We start from the raw sequence: 18,310 nt of genomic DNA on the forward strand, positions 1-18,310 counted from the left end.
GTGGTTCAAACCCAGCAGCCACTCCTCGGAAGGAAGGTTGGGCAATCCTACTTCCGTAGTGATACTGCCTCGGAAACCCAAGGAGGGGGTCGCTATGAGTCGGGGCCAACTCGACGGCAAACAACAACAACAACAAGATGAAGGAGTTCTGTTGGCACTTCAGTGAAGACATCAGGCTGCTAATGTAAAAAGGTCAGTGGTTTGAACCCACCAGCTGCTCTGTGGGAGAAAAATGAGGCAATCTGCATCCATAAAGATGTATAACCTTGGAAACCCTGCAGGGCTTGCTGTGAGTCAGAATTGACTTGATGGCAGTGGGTTTGGTTTGTTTTCTGGTTAGTCCATGTCTGCCTGGTGATTTCATGCATGTCATTTCCTAATGTATGTTAATGTGTCATTAAGCTGATTCTGACTCATAGAGACCCTATAAGAGAAAATGCTCCATAGTATTTCCTAGGCACTAGTCTTTACCGGAGCAGATCTGTTTCATAGGGTTCACTAGGCTGTAATCTTTACAGGAGAAGATTGCCATGTCTTTTCTCCCATGAAACCACTGGGCGAATTCAAACCACCCACCTTTTGGTTAGTAGCCCAGCACTTAGCCATTGTGCCACCAGGGTTCCTTAATGTGTGTTGTTGTTGTTGTTGTGTGCCATCGAGTCGGACCCAACTCATAGCGCCCCCTCCTTGGTTTTCCGAGGCAGTATCACTACGGAAGTAGATTGCCCCATCTTCCTTCCGAGGAGTGTAGGAAAGGAAAATATTCTTTTAGCATTCAATGCTGTTGGGATGAATACGTTTAAGGAAACTTGCACCTTTGAAGTGATGAAGGAAAATGTAAACAAGGACAGGCAAGGCCCTAGAGCACTGTGGCCAGGCAGCATTGTCTTCATAAGAGCTACATGGGGTGCATTAACTTGAAGACGTCTAGGAGAAAAAGCACTAAATAGTAATGCCTTGATGGTTTATTAACTATTAGGATACTATGTTTTTCCAGTTTAGTTTGTTCCATCTGGTTTGTCTTCATAAGGCTACAAGACAGAATGAGACATGGAAGGAGTCTGGTGTAGTAATCAGGAGACTGGGATTTTGCCTCTCTCTGAATGATTAGAGCAAGTCCTTTAACTTCTCTGGGCCTATAGTTTTCATTTTATAATCAGAGGAGCTGGCTTTTAAATTGGAACACTTCCAGGGATATTTTGCTTTAATAGGTGTTCAAATGTAGTTACCTAGATTTACCCTTAAAGTCTCTGCATATCATTCCAGCTTTAACATAAGTACCAAGGAGCCCTGGTGACATAGTGGTTAAGCACTTGGCTGCTAACTGAAAGGTCATGGTTTGAACCCACCTGCTACTCCACATGAGAAAGATGGGGAGTCTGTATCCATAAAGATTACAGCCTTGGTAACTCTATGGGGCATTTCTGCTCTGTCCTATAGCTTCACTATGAGTTGGACTTGATGGCAATGGGTTTGCCTTTATGGGTTAACACAGCCCCGACCCACTCCTTCTCTCCTCCTTTTCAGAAATGAAAAAGAAAAAATGCAATAGGTTTTGAAGAAGGAAAAATTCTTTCTCTTCTGAGCTCTTGATTTCTCACACTCTGAACAAATGTGGCTGAACAAATAATGCCACTCCCATCGTAGAATTGTCTATGAACAAAAATCCATAAACTCAAGTGGTTTTCTGCCTTACCATGCAAATGTACTGGACTTAAATAGGCTCTACATTATTCTATTAGCCCAGGCTTATATTTATTGAATTTTTTGGCAAGAAGGGGGCTTCGGAGAACATCTAGTTCACCTACTGTATTTGAAAGATCTTATTTGAGAATATTTATTGAGAACTGATCATATGGCAGGCGTTATGCCAAGTGCTCCCTCATGCATGACCTCCTTTAATGCCTGCAGCTACTTTATGAAATAGGTACTGTTATTGTTGGGAGCTCTGGCAGCGTAGTGCCTAAGGCACTTGACTGCTAACCAGAAGGCTGGCGATTCAAACCCACCAGCCACTCCTCGGAAGGATGATGGGGCAATCTGCTTCCGTAGTGATACTGCCTCAGAAACTCAAGGAGGGGTCGCTATGAGTCGGGTCCAACTCGATGGCACATAACAACAACAACAACTATTATTGTCATCCCCATTTTAGAGAAAAGATGACTGAGGTCTAGAGAAGTTAGGAATGCCTTATTAAGGACACCCATCCAGAAAGCGGAGGGTCCAGGATTGGAAATTGAGCAGGCAGACTCCAGAGCCTGAAGACTGTAATCAGGGACCTGCTGAGGATTTGTAACCCTGCTTGTCTGTGATGCTCTCTGGAGCCTGGGTACTCTCTTCTTGGAACTGCACTATTTGGAGAACCTGGCCCTTTCCTCAAAACAGACCTGCTTTCTGTAGAAGAGAGACACACATTCCTCTTCTGTATTGTATATGTTAAAATCTCTAGGGTTGTCAAACTATACAAACAAAATGAGGGTAGTTTCATTATGGTCATGATGGTCAAGGGGTCGGAGCTGTGTAGAGCCCTGATGTTCATGGAGGAGAGTCAAGAAATAATAATAGTATTTATTGCATAGATTGTCTTGACTGTTCAATTAAATATTGTTAATCATTAATTGCCAGCAAGTTGGCTCCAACTCATGGCAACCTTATGTGCAACAGAATGCAATGTTGTCCAGTCCTGTGCTGTCTTCATGGTGACTGGTATATTTGAGTTCATAGTTGTAGCCACTGTATATTTTGAGTGCCTTCCAACCTAGGGAGCTCATCTTCTAACACTATATTAGGCAATATTCTGTGGCAATCCACAGGATTCGGTGGCTAATTTTTGGAGGTAGATCACCAAGGTCCTTCTTCCTAGTCTCTCTCAGTCCAGAAGCTCCACTGAAACCTGTCCACCCTGGGTGACCCTTCTGGTATTTGAAATACCAGTGGCTTAGCTTCTAGCATCATAGTAATACCCAAGCCACCACAGTACCACAACCTGACAGACCTAGGTGGTGGGTTTATTACATAATTCTCCTCAAATATTCAGCATAGTGCCTGACTGTCTTTAACACGCAATACATGATGACTATTATCACTCATGTGGGAAAGCTTGCAGAGGGCTTCAAAGAATATGCCCGGATGCACCTAGATAGGGACCCAGGTGTTAATAGAAGCTTGTTCAATCGTTGTTTGTATATGGCATTATCCCTTCTGCTTTGTGTCCATTATTTTAAAATCATCTCTACGATAAATAGTTCATTTCATCTAAAGTGAAGAAGAAAATGGAGGTTAATGGTTGATATTAGAAACTTGCTTGTTTGTTTACATTCTATATGAGAAGAAGCAAAATGCATAAAGACCCACTTGGACTGCCCAGCTACCGCTGCCACGTGAATGAAGGGTAGGCTGACAGATAAGGAAGAAGCAGCTTTGTCTCTTTACCATCTTCTCTTCGTGTCTGCCCAGAACACCAACTGGAATTAATTTTCCCTAAAGAAAGACAAATGTGCCTGTAAATCACCCTCCTTGAGGCACGAAAAAAATGTACTTCAAAAAGAGAAACAAGCTGCGTTTAATTCACATAATTAACTTTCTTTATAAGTGTTATCCTTTCTAAGCCAGTAACTATTAGTGAGATTGCTCTTGTTCTTGAGGTACAGGCACTCTTTAGAACCCTCTCAAGTGTACATGGGGCCCTGCTAGATGTTAAAGCAAAACAGCCCTCACTAGAAGGCAGGGAGGCCTCAGGCAGAAGCAGGACTGCCCATTGTTCTTCAAACGCATGGCTTTATGTCCTTCTCCAGGGAAAGATTCCATGCTTCTGGGGGGTTGTGGTAAAGGATGTGAGCTCTTCTAAAATGGCAGTGGGTAGGGAGCTCTGGTAGCATAGTGGCAAAGGCACTTGACTGCTCACCAGAAGGCTGGCGGTTCAAACCCACAAGCCACTCCTCAGAAGGAAGGTTGGGCAATCCTACTTCCGTAGTGGTACTGCCTCGGAAACCCAAGGAGGGGTCACTATGAGTCGGGGCCAACTCGACGGCAAACAACAACAACAGGGTGTATGAGCAAAACTGGGGAATCTCTTTTTAACAACCAGGGTAGGCATACTCTCTTGACAAGCAGCCATGGTTAATTTGAAGGCCGAATAAACACAAAATTTTGAAGCTATTTAAAAATTAGTTAGCTTAATGGGACAGTTTATCTTCATCTGAATGGGTGAAGTCCTGCTGGGAACACGGTTTCTGACAACCTTTATTGAAATCATAGCCCACTGGGTTTCGAATGGCAGGCTCCCAGTATATGCCAGAGCCATGTTTATTTAATTTGTTTCATACAATACTAAGCACAGTGTTTAATGGACATTAGAGAGTGGCTTCACGCAAGGCTGTCCAGAGATAAAACCAAGAACTAAATGCTATTTCTCTTGAGCAGCTTTTTCTCTCTCTTTCCTGGCCCTTCTTTCACTGCCATGTGTCTGGGCCCTGGGACCCTTCTTTTTACTCCCTTGGTTTCCAGGACCATCTTATGCCCTACTTCTCATCCAGCCTTCCTGTCCTTGGTTATATTGCACTCAGGCACGTTTTCTCCACACTTTTTCCATCCCTATCACAATTGTTCTGTCTCTTACACACATTCTGACTTGTTACCAGCTCACTGTCTCTTAGAAGGGATCTGATAAATTAAACCACATGCAGGTTACTCCCAACACATTTGTATTTAAATAGAGGACAGAATCTAACCCACAGAAAGATATTTGTAATATGGGAATATCAAGCAGTGACTTCCAAGTAAACGGGTGATGTGGAAGGTGGGTTGGGAGAACCATGCTAGCAGTTGGCTATAATCCTTTTATGCAGGTCTTTGTCATTAGCCCAGGCTTATGCTTATTGAGGGAGCTCTGGTAGCATAGTGCCTAAGGCACTTGACTGCTAACCAGAAGGCTGGAAGTTCAAACCCACCAGCCACTCCTCGGAAGGAAGATGGACAATCTACTTCCGTAGTGATACTGCCTCGGCAACCCAAGGAGGGGTCGCTATGAGTCAAGTCTGACTCGACGGCACATAACAACAACAACAACAACAACAACAACATGCTTATTGAACTGACTGGCAAGAAGGGGTCCTTGGAGAACATCTAGTTCACCTATTATATTTGTAAGAGTTAACTGGAGAATATTTGATGAGAATTGATCATATGGCAAGCATTATGCCAAGTGCTACCGCACTTATGACCTCCTTTAATACTCACAGCTACTTTATGAAATAGGTATTGTTATTTTCATCCCCATTTTAGAGGTAAGATAACTGAGGCCTAGAAAAGTTAGGAATGCCTTATAAAGACACTCAGCCAAAAGTGGAGGGTCCAGGATTGGAAATTGAGCAAGCAGACTCCAGAACCTGAAACTGTAGTCAGGGAGTTGCTAAGGATTTTAACCCTGCTTATCTGTAATGCTGAGGCCTGGATGCTCTGTCCTTGGAGCTGCACTATCTTGAAGACATGCTGCTTCTCCCAAAACAGATCTACTTTCTATAGAAGAGGCACAAACATTCCTCTTCCATATTTTGTGCAAAATCTCTAGGGTTATCAACCTATACAAACAGAAAAGAAATTCCTTAGTTTCTTGGATGTCTGTCTTTCTGGCCAAGACTTAGTTTTAATCATAAAGTTTTATAGAGTAAGTGGAAGCTTCAAGGAAGCTTCAAGTGATAGAAAGACTTGAAGTCCTTGGAATGCAATTATTTCTCAAAGCTTGGGATTTGCTGGATTTTACTAATAACATTCAAGCCGCTTTAACTCCTGAGCCCATGACAAATGCCTATTTTTAGTTATGTTCATCTGTACTTACCAGTGTTTTCTTTTAGCATTGCAACCTATTTGTGGCTATTTAATGACTTTAATACTAGAAAAATCAAAGTTGAAGCTGCAACCTGAAGAATTTAGCAGGGGCATATGGAAATGTTTGTATGTTAAACCTCAGGCTTTTGGAGAACATATCCAATTCACATCAACACATATTTACCGATTCTTTTGTTGCGTAGAAAAGGATATGAGTAAATCAGAAATCATTATAAGCTTTGTCTAAAGTGAACTACCATGCTGGACCAAACAGTATGGAGAAATAAATAGTACCTGATTAGATGTCTAGGCTGGTGACAGGAAAACTAAGTTAAATCTCTTATGCAGCTTAAACTTCCTGAATCCTATCTACAGTGAGCAAACAAAGGACTCAATTTGTTGACTGTGGCCCAATGGGTTCATACTATTTATTTAAAAGTCATATTAACTGGAGTGTCCATTTTAAACAAAAGGGTTTATTCATCTGGTTGAATCACCTGGCTTCAAGCTGGTTTTCTTCAGAATTGGGACATAGAGGTAGGAAGGAGTGCATCTTTTTCACCCATGCCCATCACTGATGGATTTTTTTTCCCCAAAAAAAGCATCCTCTCAATACAATATAATAATATATCAGTTAGAAGGCAGCAGGTATCTTTGCATAAGTTTATATGACTAGAAGTTGGCAACAGATCAAAATATTTTCTCTTTATGTCTATGCCAATAGATTCTGCAAGCATCTTTTTAAGCTCACATTCAAGAGAAATAGACATTTTGATAAAGACGTTCTTGTTAGAAGCCATTTTTCTTTTTAATTGCAACAGTATGGTCTTGAAATTAGATGACGCATGGTCTAGAAATGTCTAGGAAGTGTGGAGATTACCACAACACTGAAGTTTCAGCTTTCCTCATTCATTAATTTTCCAAACCAGCCATTTTGAGGCCACACCTCCTCTTTTCCTTAGAGAATATAGTGGTGGTGAGTGAAATGAGATTCTATCCACGGCTAGATGAAGTCAAGAAGTTGCTCTAGCCTCATCTTGTCCTCTTGTCTGCTGCATCTTGTGTGACTCCATTAAGCTTAGGGCTTTCACCAGATTTATTTTCTGTGTTATTTCCCTTGGGTTTTCAATGTGTGTGAGGTCTTTGGGTGGCACAAATAGTTTGTGCTCAACTACTAACCCAAAGGTTGGTGGTTCGAACCTACCAAGGGGCACTGCAAACAATAAAAGCCAGGCAATCTGCTTTCATAAGGATTATAGCCAAGAAAACCCTATGGATTTGTTGTACTCTGTAACACATGGGCTCACCATGAGTCAGAATCAACTCAATGGCAATGGGTTTTCAATGTGTGTTTAAAATTCTCTTCAAGGCTTATATCCTTGTTCCCTCTGCTCCTCCCCAAGAAATGGAGGTGGCTGCACCATAGTCTGTTCCTGGAGACCCAGGATTCCCTTGCATGGGGAGAGCTGGAGGACAAGGCATGTGTGATTCTTGCCGCAAAGCCAGCTTACCTCAGTTCCTTCTACCGACATGGAAGTATCCTCACCAGTCCAGAAGTCATTTCTTCAAAGAGATCCTCATTCCAGCCAAAGTGGCTAGGGGAGTGGGTTCAGAGCAAGGAAGAAGACTCAGAAGGACAGTGACTGTCCTCAGCATGCCATTGCTAAGGTGGACAACTCCTCCTTTTCCAGTTGCCAGAGAGACTTTAGGGACTAGGGCTGTCAGTGGTGAAATTTTGTGTGCAGGTTTAGGGTGAGCATTACTTCAAAAGTCAGTGCTCATCATTCCAGATAAAGCTCTGGTTGTTTTGCTGTAAAGTGCATACCTAGAAGCTGAGCAGAAGAATGAGTATAACTGCATTTCTTTTTTTTTCTCCTATACCTCAGTAAGAAATGCAGCCGACTGAGAGTTGCTTAAACAATAGTAACTGCTAACATATGTGAAATTCCTGTAAGAGGACATTGTTTCCATTATAGTATTATTCTCTGACACTATTATTTTTTCTCCTGGAGGAGCTGACTGAGGCTTGATCTTTAGATATGGAGTCTTTTTTTCCCACCCTTGAAAGGGTGGCTGGGGTACAGTAAGTCAGCTATGAATGTTGTTGAAAGATGTTAAGAAGGGAGAGAGTCAGACAGAATACACAATTACAAGTTTCTTTAAGTCCAATTTCATTGTGCTTTCACACATCTGGGTAATTAACCAAGCATTACATTCTCTCTAGACTATTTTTACAAGTACAATATGCTCCTAACATGATTTCCATTAGGCAGTTCCAAACATCATTTAAGACAGAGAGATTGCAGACCAAGATGCAAAACCGTTATTCAACTGTGATTTGGAGAACTTTTTCTCTCATGGGAGAAATAAAAGATTGCAAGTCGAAGTTTGAGATCCTTCTGATGGAAGATGGGAGGCTTATTTCTTCTGTAAGCTCCAGCAAATCCAAGCATGTACAAACGCACCCTGGACTCTCTGGTCCTTCTTGTCGGAGATAAGCTCCAAATATGCCCACTGTGGGAAAAATTAGCCCAACAGATCAGTGTTGGCAATTGCAGCTAGACACTCCTTTAAATATTAGAAAGGAATAACAAGAGCAGACTAGACCCCGATGCGTTGACTGCTACCTAGTTTGAATTGTTGCATTAGATAAATATATTTATCTGGCTGAGTTTCTCATTTGAAAGTCACTGCCAAATTCTAAAATATTATGTGTTCAGATAGTTTCTGGTTGCACTGTTGCTCTTTCCTTTTATATTTGCTTTGATGTTGTGCCGGGCTTTTATGAGGCCAGAATCTGATGTTAGGAGGTTGGTGTTAATTCATAGACTGAATTCAGGGGCTTCCTCGGGCAGCTGCAACGCACATTGGTCAGCAGTGAGAGGTCAGAGAAATCACAGAACTGATTGTTGCAGGCCTAGTGGCTGCTGTCATCGTCGCTGACAGCACAATGAACAAAAGAAGCAAGAAGTCATAACTTCACAGAAACATAACAATAAATCTAAGAGAAAATACAGTCTTCTAGTCGATAAGACAACCACGTCTAAATTCTCCCCCCAAAATATAGGGTTCTAAACCCAACAAGGGGTTTCTATGAGTCGGATCTGACTCCACAGCAGTGCATTTGGTTTATTATTATTATTCTGTTTAAAACATACAGAAAAGGGAAAATGAGGTAAAATAAAACATACTTGATTTATTGTCAGGTCATTTTGTAAAGTGCTTGTGGTGGTCAGAGAATCTGTAAGTGGAGAAATAAATGATTCAAGAAGAATAAATAAGTCTGATCTTGCAAAAACAAGCTATGTCTCAACAAGGAGAGTGAAAATAATTGAAATTTCATTATAATGTTCTGGTATCTGTTTTCCATAAAGTAATCCCATAATTGTCTACTGTGTGACAGCTTGAGTCACTCGACCAATGGAATGATTAATGAAAATGATAGGGAAGGATTTGTCACAGTGACAGAAGGCAAAGAAGTGTGTGATAGTCATTAGAAATAAACACTGAAGTAAACATCATCATTAGATTGTTGTTGTTTGCCATCGAGTCAGACCCAACTCATAGTGACCCCTCCTTGGGTTTCTGAGGCAGTATCACTACGGAAGTAGATTGCCCAGTCTTTCTTCCAAGGAGTGGCTGGCTGGTGGGTTTGAACCGCCAGCTTTCTGGTTAGCAGCCAAGTGCCTTAGGCACTATGCTAACAGAGCTCCATCATTAGATTAGTGTTCGCATACTGAACTTTGCAGAATCTGGTTTTGGATATGATTATAGAGCTACCCAATTCATTGAATTATTTTTCATAAATGGTCAACTTAGAGTGGTGTGGATCAACTCAACATTGGATCTCAGCCTGGCGGCCAGAGACACATAGTCTATTCCAGGACCACTGGCTAAAGGGTGACTAGATGTGAGACACAATGAGGTGTGGGGGCAGCCAAGCCTGAGATCAAATTCCAGCTAGCATTATGGATGAAACACATCAAAACAAAACAAACTCGTTGCCATCAAATCGATTCCAAGGCTGTAAATCTTTATGGAAGCAGACTGCCTCATCTTTCTTCCACCGAATGGCTGGTGGGTTTGAACCACTGACCTTTTGGTTAGTAGCCAAATGTGTTAACCACCAGAGATCCTTATATAAAGCATTGTTTTCATCATTACGGAAATTATGAAAAACTTGTTTACCTTAAACTGGCTCTTGTGAGAACTGAAATAGGTGAAATAGCCTGGTTCATAGTAGATGTTCTAAAAATAATGAGTGGATGCTCCTCCTTAATATCTCAGATATATCTCAGATATCTCTGGATATATCTCAGATACATATGATGGTCACAGGGGGAAAGTACCATAGAATAAGGATGTCATCACTACCTGTATGGCAATTTAAAATACATGTCCTTCCATTTCAGAAAGAACCAAGGGAGATATTTTATTACCAGGTCTTATAGTAAGATAATTTGAGTGATACTATCACTGGAATCTCGGAAGGAAGGTTGGGCAATCCTACTTCCGTAGTGATACTGCCTCGGAAACCCAAGGAGGGGTCGCTATGAGTCTGGGCTGACTTGATGGCACATAACAACAACAACAACATCACTGGAATAGATACTTTTTAGCATTTTGCACCAATTTGCAATAAAGAAAAAAATGCTTAGAAATAATGACAGACAAGTCATTCAACTAATCAAATATGTTTTTGTGTACCAACTATGGACTAAGCAATGTAAACATTATGAGGATAATTTATGAAATGGTACACTTCGCTTTTTCATGTTTGAGTCAAGATTTCCATACTGTATTCTCAAAAGAAATTGCAGCTTAATAAGGGCAAGTTTTGTGCTTTATTCATTATTGTTTCTCCTAAAGTATCTAGCATAATGCCTTTACACAATAAACCATCATTGAATGAAGACTGTATCTGTCTTTATTGTCATCTTTAACAGTGAAAAAATTAGGTAAATTTTCTTTTTTTTGCCATCTTGCAGAAATTATATTTGATAAACATTCACTTCTTGTCCTTTCCAAGAGGATATAGCATAGTTATGCAACCAACCAAATTTTCGATGTATAAACAGATCTGTATATTACCATTCTACTTTGAGGAGGCAGCTCTCTCCAGTCATATTTTGAGTGCCTTCTGACCTGAGGGAGTCATCTTCCAGCATTACATCAGACAGTGTTTCAGGTTTATTCATAAAGTTTTCTGGTAATATATCAGACAGTATTTCATTGCTATTGATAAGGTTTCCACTGCCCAATTCTTTGAGAAGTGGATGGCCCCTTCCTTTTTCCAAGTCTGTCTTAGTGTGGAAACTCTGCTGAAACCTGTCCACCATGGGTGACCCTGCTGGTATTTGAAACACCAATGTCATAGCCTCCAGCCTCATAGTAAACACGTAAGCCACCACAGTATGACAAACTGACAGATGAGTGGCAGTGTTAGTATTAAGGACCCTTCGTGGCACAATGGTTAAGAGATTAGTTGCTAACCAAAAGGTTGGCTGTTCAAACCCAACCAACTATGCCAAGGGAGAAAGACCTGATAATCTGATTCCATAAAGACTATAGCCAAGAAAACCCTGGTGGGCAGTTCTACTCTGTCACATGGGGTCACTATGAGCCGGAATCTACTTGAGTGCTCCCATATTACCATTCAGAGGCTAAAATGTGTTCATGAGTATGAATAGATAACGTTGTTTTGATTCAATACTTTACCTAAATAATAATTATTGTACAAGCAGTTTGCATCATTGATAGAATATAGCATAAATTATTAAAATGACATTCTTTATCGTAACTTAGAAGAAATTTAGGTTCTGGAGTCAGACTAGGTTTGAGCTTTGGCTCTACCACTTAACCTTTCTCTGTGCTGATGTCTTCATCTTAAAACGAGAATAATGATATCCCCAGCATATCCCACTGCCTTGACTCCATTCCGACTCATAGTGACTTTATAGGACAGAGTAGAACTGCCCCAAAGAGTTTCCAAGGCTGAAAATCTTTGCAGAAGCAGATTGCCACATCTTTCTTCCACAGAGTGGTTGGTGAGTTCAAACTGCTGACCTTTTGGTTGGCAGCCAAATGCCTTAATCACTGCACTACCACAGCTCCTCATGTGTGTTTAGACAATCTTGTACTCGATTATGGACAGATGTGCAATGCAGGTAGATTCATTTATTCAACAACTTTATTGAGCACTGAAAAATAAGCAGCATTAGGCACAAGGGACATAGTAATAAACAAAATAGGCAAACATACATCTTACTTTCTAGTGTGGGTTGAATGGGGGAATACCAATACACACTATAATATAGTTTATTTGAAAGGGATAAGGATTAAGAGGGAAAGAAAAGGAGAGAAGGGGAATATAAAATACCAAAGGAAGAAAAAATTTTAAGTTTTAGATTGGGTGGCCGGGGAGGGCAATCCTCAGAAGGCTTTACTTAAGGAAGTGAGGAAGCTAGCCATATGGACATATGGGGAAGAACATTCCAGGCAAAGGCTCTGGTGAGCATGTGCCTGGTGTATTCAAAGAATGGTAGGAAGTTGAGTAACTGACCAGATCGCATAGCCCTTAGGAGTCCAAGAAAGCATCTTGCTTTTATTCTGAGTGAAATGGAGAGTTTTTGAGCAGAGGAATGACATGGTCTGACCTGTGTTTTAACAGGATCACTGTTTTGAAAATAGACTGGAAAGGGCAAAGGGCCAAAGCAAGGAACCATTTAGAAGGCTAGTACAGTACTCCAGGCAAGCGATGATGGTGACTTTGCCCAGGGCGATGAAGTGGGGCTGGGAGAACACACTGGATTCTAGACATATTTTGATGGGAAAAGTAGAGCTGGGTGTCCCTAGCTGGTGCACATAGTTAAGTGTGTCATTATTAGCCAAAAGTTTGGTGGTTAGAACCCATCTAGAGGTGCCTCAGAAGATAGTTCTGGCGAACAGCTTCCAAAAGGTTGTTGTTGTTGTTGTTATGTGCTGTCGAGTCTAACCCGACTCATAGCGACCCCTCCTTGGGTTTCTGAGGCAGTATCACTACGGAAGTAGGATTGCCCAACCTTCCTTCCGAGGAGTGGCTGGTGGGTTTGAACCGCCAGCTGTCTGGTTAGCAGGCAAGTGTCTTAGCCACTATGCTAAAGGTTACAGCCTTGAAAACCCTATGGAGCAGTTTTAGTCTGCACACGTGGGGTCTCCATGAGTCAGAATCAAGGGCAAGGCAGCTAGCAACAACAGGAAGAGCTGACAAATTGGCTGATGGATTTTTGTGGGACGTGACAGAAAGATCAATACAAAGGGTGACACCAAGATGTTTGGCCTGAGCAAACAGAACCGTGTTATCTTTAATGGAATGGAGGCTACAGAAGGGCCTGGAGGTTGGGAACTTCATTTTGAACATATGAATTTAATATTAGGAATCCAAGTGGACATTTCTATTGATGGGAAAAAATGCAAAATAATCATTATTGAATCTGTAGTAGTCTTCCCCCCACCAGAATATCCTAAAAGTATAACTATTATCACATTTTTTGGGGAAAACTATTTCCACAAACAGTTTTGATCTTGAAAAAGAACTTTGTGCTGGAAAAGTTTTAGGAACACTGAAATATGTTTAACTGACAATCTCAGTGGCTAATAAATATTTTCCTTGTCCTTCTCCTATTACTTTGATACATGCTAATTTCCAATTTTGGGTCGTTATATAGATTTAGAAATTGTATTTTACACCTTGAGAATTTCTTCCTTTAATAAAGCATTTAATGGAACTTCCTTGTAAGTAAAGCCCAGTGAGTGGCAGAATTATATTTTCTGGTTCATGTTACTTTATTTTGGAAGAAAAGGAGAATGTTCACTTATTACATGGTCACTTATTTTTTGTGCATGTACCATGTGACGTGCATTTTGCTTGGTGTTGTTTAAGACTACAAAAGAAGTGAAATTTCTGTTTGTGTAATTTATAAGGTGAGGTTAAGATATAGACAGTATACCTCGTCTGGATATTTTACTGCTTCATTATCATTTTAATTAAGCTAAATGTATATCATTTACTGGTATCAGTTTGTGACTGTCCACTTTAATGTCTGCCCTTCTCAGTCTTATGCAGGGAAATACGTACCCGCCATTGCGCACTACATCCATACTCTCAACCCCACGGCAGAGCTGAAGATCAATTTGAAAGGAATTGCTATTGGAGATGCATATTCTGACCCTGAATCAGTAGGTGTCTCATTTTTCTTTCTGTTTTTGTGTCTTAGAGAGATTGAATTCCTCTTAATCAGATGGAAGAGGTCTCATTTGATAAAGGGAGATACCATTGCTCAACTGACTTTCTAATGACTTAAAACTTCTAATTTTTACTAAATGTTTTAAGGTGTCATTTGACTATGTTGGGCTTGGTTTGTTATGGATGCCAGTAAGCATGTATGTGTGTGTGTGTGTGTGTGTGTGTGTATGTATATGTGTACATGTGTAATTGTCTTGTGTGGCTAATCACAGCACAAGATTTACAACAAGGAAGGGTTATTGCACCAAGCAAATGGGCTTCCCTAACTTCCCCCTTTCTTTCTTTGTGGTGTTTGTGTTTGTCTCTTTTCTTCTCAGATTATAGGGGGCTATCCAGCATTCCTCTACCAAATTGGCTTGGTGGATGAAGGACAGAGAAAGTACTTCCAGAACCAGTGTGATGAGTGTGTGAAGCACATCAAGGAGGGGAACTGGACGAAGGCCTTTGAAGTGAGTGCTGGGGCCCTGTATTGCCCTTGAGCAATTAAAACCATGTGAGCAGAATAGGGGTCAAAAGAAGCACCATGCTGCTCCTGCAATTTTTTTTGTTTTGTTTTGTTTCACTGTTGTTAGAGAAGGTATCAGCTATGCTGTTGAAGATGAGGGGGTGAGATGAATGGAATCCTGATGAAGAAAAGGACTGTCCATGTTTCTTTGAATTTTCTTTGGCTATATATTTAACCTACCTTGGAGTATTTATATAACTCTGTCTTTCATGGACTGTTTTGATTTCTTTAAATTTTTTGTAGGCCCTAAAGGCATAACCAATCAGATGGAAATCAGAAGACAGGCAACGTAGGAAGTGGATGCATATGCTTTCACATGTGTTCCAAGCCATTCTCAGGGTGATACTACAGACAGAGTTCAGCTGCAGAAATGACCACAGTGGATAACAAATGTCACATGTTCCTGTGTGTCAGAAACAGCATTCACAAAGTGCAGTAATTTGACATTTTTACAAAGAGCCATTGATATTTGTGAATATTACTATATTGCTCCCTTAAAGTCAATTTTGAACAATATGGTTATAGTCTTCTGCCTTTTTGTTTATTTGTAATGTAAGAATATACTAAAATTAGGATACAAGATGTTGTGTTTCTTTAGCCAATGCAGACCAAGGTCATGTAAACATTTTTCCTTAGGGGTTTTTGCAATATTGGCTATAGAGTCATTATGTTTGACACATGAGTAAATGAGACAAGGACTGAATTTTGAGGATGTTAATCTTTTTATTGGAATCACATCCTACTGTAACAATACACCTAACATCATTGTTGCTATTATGGCTGAAGCCTAAGTGCCCAGTTTTCTGGGCACTGAAGATCAGCTGGTTTAGATCACACCAGGAGTGATACAAACCTATGGAGTAGGGAGATAACATAAAGTTACACCATTTTATAAATACAATGCCAGGATGCTTCCTGAAATCCTCCCAGGCAGTGACTACTGTTGCTGGGAATTCTGATAGCAGCAGGCTGTGCAACTGGAACAAATGTGAAAAAGCTCCAAGCCATCAGAATGCTAATGGCAATCCTTGCTCTGTGTTGGAACCCCAGATGTGGCTCCACAGTATTGATTCAGATATTCTTGTGCAATTGTAGATGTGAAGGAAAAAGGATCTTATCAGGGGCATGTTGGATGGATCATGCTTCAAATTGCAATGACAATATTTTCAAGACTAGTTTTAGGTTATCTGCTATGGTAGAGAAAGAGAGTGAAAAATAGTGAATTTTATTTGGAACTAATACCACATTTTATGTAGCATGAGACCAATCTGCAAGTGAGACATTTTATATGTTTTTAAAGAAGCATACAGGACTTAAGCAATGTGAAGAGCAAGAATATTTGATAGGTCCAAAGGAATAAAGAAAGCAGAAAATTGCTCACAATATATGAAGCAGCAGCCTATGAACCTACAGGGTTAGTGAAACTGTTAAGGTATTTTGTACATTCAGAGATATGATGGGAAGGTATCCCATGAAATTAAATAAAGCCACTCATATCCACACACACAAAAAAAACCTACAATAATCAAAAACAAAAGTTAAAAAAAAATAAACTCTTGAAACATACAGAGTATCTTTGTAATCATTAGCTTGAGTGATGAAATGAAGCATTAAGAACTTGCTATTTCAAGAGAGATAGACAAAATGATATTAGGAACGTAAGCACCTAATAATGAGATGTGTGTCAGTGTCCACAGTGGAACACACCAAGAAATCCTGAAACCTAGGAGAACATAAATTTCTACATTCCATGCCTAAGTAATAAATGCCTGTGCGGTTCTCTGATTCCTAAAATAATTTAGTTAATCAAAGAGCAGTAACTCAGAGCTAAATGGGCTTAGAGACCACCTCATATAACCTCCTCTATCCTCAACACATATCACATACACACACACACAAACACATTTTACTGATGAGGAAGCTGAGGCCTAATGAATTGCTAGGGACCACACAAATAAACTGTGGCAGACCCAGGGATGGAATTGTTGCCCTCAGATCTCCACCCCAGTATTTCTGCTTCATTGTCAGGCATTCTAAGAAAATCCTCAGACATCTTAGAGATTCTTCATGATCAGAAATGGCCAGTCTCTGGCTGTGCATTGTGGCTCATTCAGTGGCAATGTTCTGGATCACAGAGTTCTCTTTGTGAAATACGTTTGGGTCAGAAATGTATTTAACATCATTTGACCACCCACCTTATTTGTGTAACTGCAAATGATTTTTGACTCTTTGAAAAAGCAAATCCATTCTTAAAGAGTGATTTTATATTCCCACTGGTGTTGATGATACTTTCTGAAGATAAGTTCCAAAACTGCTCTGGCCATTTAGAACTACTGCTAGCCTATAGCCTATCCCTTGGGGTGGACAGATTAGAAAGACACTTCCTCTATGCTATCACAGTCCAGTGGGGTCAGGGATTGATAAGCAGATGCTGTCTTAATATGAGGATAAAAGGCAGACATTTCTCTAGATGCGCTCTAAGCCAAAACACACAGCTTGGCAAGCAGAGCGTTAGCTGGTTTCTCACCCCTTTTCACCTGTCAGCCAGACAACCCCACGTAATGCAAAATTGGCCCAACCACACTCCAACCACATGTGATGACCTTGAGCAATGGTAGCCTTGCTAAAGTATGCTCAAACCCCCTTCCCTAACTCCTTCCCTTCACCCAAGGCAACGTTAACTTGCAGGTTTGAAAAAGAAAATTAATTAAATAAAATAATGAAATCTTATATTAAAACCAAAAACATGGCCAGAAGGAATTGAAAACTAAAATGTGTCACAATCCTAGTTAGGTAGCCAGTGTGTGTGTGATTGAGTGTGTAGGGTGAAGAGTGGTGTGTTCTTGGCAGGTTACTTAATGTTTATGTGCCTCAATTTCCTCATCTGTAAAATAGGGACAATAATAGCTTACACAGTAAGAAACCTAAATTCATACTTCATAGATGTTTTTTAAAAATGTACTGAATACATTTCTTAAAACCCTTTTACAAATGCCTCTTACAATTCAATGTCATCATCAAAAAATTCCCTAGATCCTCAGTGTCTTGAGTTGATTATTGCTTTCATCTTCTTGCTCTACCTAAAACCTGCCTCTCCTCATGATGGTGCTTCCCTGAAGCTCTCTCAAGTGGTGGCTGTTTTCTCTCTCACATACTTTTTACCACCTGGTTCATAGGCAAATGGTCCTCTTTGTTTCTCATTGCTACTTCCAGATCATACTCCCTCCATTCTTCTAACACATTAAGCTTTGAGTCTTATGTCTTCAGATGACACCACCCACTAGTTCTTGTGGTAGTTGTCTACCAGCTCTTGAATTGCTCCTCATTTTATGAATGTTTTAGCCCCTGCCTCACTGCCATTCTCTCCAACACTACTCTTGTCATAATTTCTGGTGATTCTAGGATCCACATTGATGGTACTTTTAATACTTGATTTTAGCTCTCAGGAGACTTGTTCCTTAGCCACCTCTTTGTGAATGATCTAATTCCCCTTTTTACCTTAACTACTCATTCCCAGCCCCAGGGTTACAGGTGAGGAGAGACAACTCAGGGACGCCCAAAGTAGCAAGCGGGAAGAGCAGGAGAAAGGGGATTAAAAACCAGGAAGCCAGAGAGAAGAGCAGTCAGCCGAAGGGATTAGGTGAGGAGAGGCAACTCAGGCCTGCCCAGAGTAGCAGGCTGGAAGAGCAAGAGAA

At 40.6% G+C, this 18,310-nt stretch overlaps 1 protein-coding gene across 1 annotated transcript in view; it reads left to right on the top strand.

The window, feature by feature from the left end:
• The window catches only part of CPVL (carboxypeptidase vitellogenic like), a 201,084-nt gene that overhangs the window by 56,023 nt on the left and 126,751 nt on the right, over positions 1-18,310 (top strand). Inside the window, exons 7-8 of the mRNA XM_042781603.1 lie at positions 13,921-14,043; positions 14,428-14,559. Of these exons, the coding sequence (XP_042637537.1) occupies positions 13,921-14,043; positions 14,428-14,559 (255 nt within the window). The remainder of the gene's footprint in view (positions 1-13,920; positions 14,044-14,427; positions 14,560-18,310) is intronic.

Source organism: Orycteropus afer, unplaced genomic scaffold (genome assembly GCF_000298275.1).
Source record: "Orycteropus afer afer isolate SDZICR_OR568_19922 unplaced genomic scaffold, OryAfe1.0 scaffold00008, whole genome shotgun sequence".
NCBI classification, from domain to species: Eukaryota; Metazoa; Chordata; class Mammalia; order Tubulidentata; family Orycteropodidae; genus Orycteropus; species Orycteropus afer.